Source organism: Priapulus caudatus, unplaced genomic scaffold, assembly GCF_000485595.1.
Source record: "Priapulus caudatus unplaced genomic scaffold, Priapulus_caudatus-5.0.1 Scaffold137, whole genome shotgun sequence".
NCBI classification, from domain to species: domain Eukaryota; kingdom Metazoa; phylum Priapulida; class Priapulimorpha; order Priapulimorphida; family Priapulidae; genus Priapulus; species Priapulus caudatus.
In genome coordinates, this window is record NW_014577198.1 from 320,364 (window position 1) to 323,713 (window position 3,350).

Genomic DNA, 3,350 nt, shown 5'->3' on the forward strand with positions numbered 1-3,350 from the left:
TGATTCCTGGTTTTCAATGTTTTAATATTTATATATATACGAGTATATGATGCTTCTTATGCTCGCGCCAACGCAAGTAGCAACGCTATGGTATGTTATGTCGTTCGGGTTTTCCAGCGTGCCGTTCGAAAATCATGCGCATTGCAAACATGGCGGTTGGCGTTAGTTGAAATTTCGGTTTGGCTCTTGAAATTAACACTGTGCACAGCAAACTGAGGTATTGTTTTAATACAACGCTGAATACTATAAGGTGAAGGTTATATTTGATACAAAAAGGTAGAAATGCTTAGATGATCATTTAATTTGAGATATACGTAATTGTTCGGGTAGTTTTTGTACAGCTACAAGATTTTCAATGGATGGATGTCAGGCGGTGTTATTGACGTTAGTCACACAGCCTGTCGGGTACAGGGCTGTAGAACATTTTATTGCCAGGTTCGTAACTGCACCTGTCCCCATATCTTCCAATAAAAAATGGCTCACAAAACGCAGAATTATCGGCTTTTTCACATTATTTATCTACATGGACATCTCACTATCTTTTGAACACTTTCCACAACACTACACCCTGTATTTATGCATTTATTCCTCAAAGTGCTAGCACTACTTGCGATTTCGTTTTCAAATGCTGTTGTGTTCACGGCGTGCCGTCCCACGCAGCCGTCAATAAAGGTGCTGCTCGCTTAATCATCTCGACTTTTTAGGGTGCCGATGTGCTCCACACTTCATCCCTGCTGTGTGTTTTGTAACCACGGCTTTCCAACTGTCCATTTTTAGCTCACCTTGACATCGTCAAGGCTGAGCTATTGCCATGGTCGTCGTACGTCCGTCCGTCCCGTCAACATTTGGTTTTGGTCAACGATAACTCAGGAACCGTTTGACCACATGTTTGAAATTGGGTATAGTTGTTACTGCTATGCTCCATATGAACGTCCTATTTGGAGCACGCGCAGTTGAACGTACTTTCGAGCCACGGCAATTTTTTGGCAAAATGGAATTGTCATTAGTCAGTTCAGGTTTCAACGGATTTGCTCATTTTTGGTATGTGAATTAGAATAAGGGCTAGGGGTTTTAATTAAAAAAAAGAATGTCAAATTAGGTAGGGTTATTTGGCAATGTATATTAGCAACTAAAATTGGCAATGGACCTGATTTTCACAGTGCGTAGGCCAAAAACACAAGGCAAGTACATATCTTCGCAATGATAATTATTAAGTTGTTGTAGATTGATGTTTCCTGGTTTTCAATGTTTTAATATTTATATATATACGAGTATATGATGCTTATTTATGCTCGCGCCAACGCGAGTTGCAACGCTATGGTATGTTATGTCGTTTCGGGTTTTCCGCGTTCCGATCGAAACGCATGCGCAGTGGAAACATGGCGGTTGGCGGTTAAAGTGAAATTTAGGTTCGGCTCTTGAAATTTACACTGTGCACAGCGAACTGAGGTATTAGTTTTAATAACAACGCTGGAATACTATAAGGTGAAGGTTATATTTGATACAAAACAAGGCAGAAATGCTTAGATGATCATTTTATTTGAGATATTACAAAAACTACCGAACAATTACGTAAAATCTTGTAGCTGTAACGTCAATACACCGCCTGACATCCATCCATTGAGTCACACAGCCTGGTCGGGTTACGCAGGCTATAGTACTAGAGCTAACCCAACACCTGCGTCAAGCACAAGGGTTTTTCATTGGAAGTATTATAGTTGCCAAAAAGTAAATATCTGTACTATACCGTACAACAATACACCGTTCATCACTAACGCCCCTGGCCATAACACTACTTAACCATGTATGTAGACCAAGGTTGTTAACCTAGGGATAGGCTATGTAAAATTTCATGTCTAACTAGTAACAATTTGCAGTCGTTATACCGAGAATATCTGGTGGTTTTTATGCCAAAAAAACAATGAACATACTATTGCCAAGCTTACTGTAACATACATAAAAGTTTAAATTAAAGTACTTACTTAGATAAGAGACATATATTTAATAACTTACGGAATTTCCTTTTCGGACAAATGGCAGCTAGGAACAGAGACGTGACGCAATTCTGCGAGATCTCGCGTGATTTTATCATTCGTCTTTCTATTAAAATTTATTTTATAAATTACACAAACAAAAACTGCTGTAACGTGTAAATAAATGTTTATAAACTAATAATAGACAAATCTGTAGTGTTTAACTATATCTTAAAGAATAAATGTGATTCTCGACATTAATTTTTAGCAACCCAAACTGCAAACATGGCGCTCCCCAGACTGTTGTCGTGTTCACAAGTAATTAGGCATCAGGTATGTTTTACATTACTGTGCACACCGAACAAGTGTGCAGATGTAATTTTTCTCATATAGCTAAACACATTTGTGCGTGATTCATGAGTTTCTTTTGACATAATAACTCAAAACATATACAACTGTCAAGAGTACTGTACAGTGTAGCTGTGTACTTACTACTACTAGTACAGTAGTAGCCACAAGTTCCCATCTCGCTTAACACTACGTGGCGAGAGGGGGTAACTGTCCGTCTCCGTCTCCGTCTCCGTCTCCGTCTTACACTCCTCCGTCGTGTAACAGTCGGAGAGCCTGGTCGGTTTAGTACAGTAGTAGTACTACTGTACTGAGTACTGTCACACTGTCACTGTGTACAGTGTGAGTGTACTCGGTACTGTGTTAGTGTGTACTAATACTAGTACTGGTGCAAATCCACTTTAGGCACCTTAGGTATCACGAAGTGATGCACAGGTTTCTGTGTATCATCAACTGATCATGATGCACAGAATTTCCGTATATCAAGGAATGATGCAAAAACCCTAACCCTAACCCTAACAGTAACAGTAACACACTTCGTGATATCTAAGGAGTAAGGATGACGGAAAAGTCCCCCTGTGGTGTTCTAGGGGAGTCATTAGTAGTCTCCTGTACTTTTCAAACTGAAAGCCTGAGATGTGAAATGAAGCGAGCGTCGAGCGAATTTTGGCAGCAGCGTTTCCTACCTGCTCTCTATTCATGTTGTTTGTGCAGCAGCGCGGGCGTGCGGCGTACTTGTATGTTGCAGATGAGCATTGTTCACCGCATTTACAGGTGATTATAGGCGAAATAGAGTAGAGAAACATTAAGACTTTGTGTACATTTCGGTGTTATTACCATTATTTTTTTTATTGAGACGTTCCAAGTGCCTTGTGAGCTAGTACTAGTGGTGCAAATCCACTTTAGGCACCTTAGGTATACACGAGTGATGCACAGATTTCTGTGTATCATCAACTGATGCACAAAACTTTCCGTATATCAAGGAATGATGCAAAAACCCTAACCCTAACCCTAAGTCATAAACGATAA

The 3,350-nt window shown here is 39.9% G+C and overlaps 2 protein-coding genes across 2 annotated transcripts in view; one reads left to right on the plus strand and one right to left on the minus strand.

The window, feature by feature from the left end:
* Nucleotides 1-2,082, minus strand: part of LOC106806024 (basic leucine zipper and W2 domain-containing protein 1-A-like) — a 16,997-nt gene extending 14,915 nt beyond the window's left edge. The window contains exon 1 of the mRNA XM_014807853.1: nucleotides 2,014-2,082. The gene's annotated coding sequence lies outside the window, so the exon portion shown is untranslated. The remainder of the gene's footprint in view (nucleotides 1-2,013) is intronic.
* Nucleotides 2,083-2,245: 163 nt separating this feature from the next.
* LOC106806017 (probable 39S ribosomal protein L45, mitochondrial) overlaps nucleotides 2,246-3,350 on the plus strand; it is a 15,875-nt gene continuing 14,770 nt past the window's right edge. Inside the window, exon 1 of the mRNA XM_014807844.1 lies at nucleotides 2,246-2,306. Within this exon, the coding sequence (XP_014663330.1) occupies nucleotides 2,259-2,306 (48 nt within the window). The 5' untranslated portion in view covers nucleotides 2,246-2,258. The remainder of the gene's footprint in view (nucleotides 2,307-3,350) is intronic.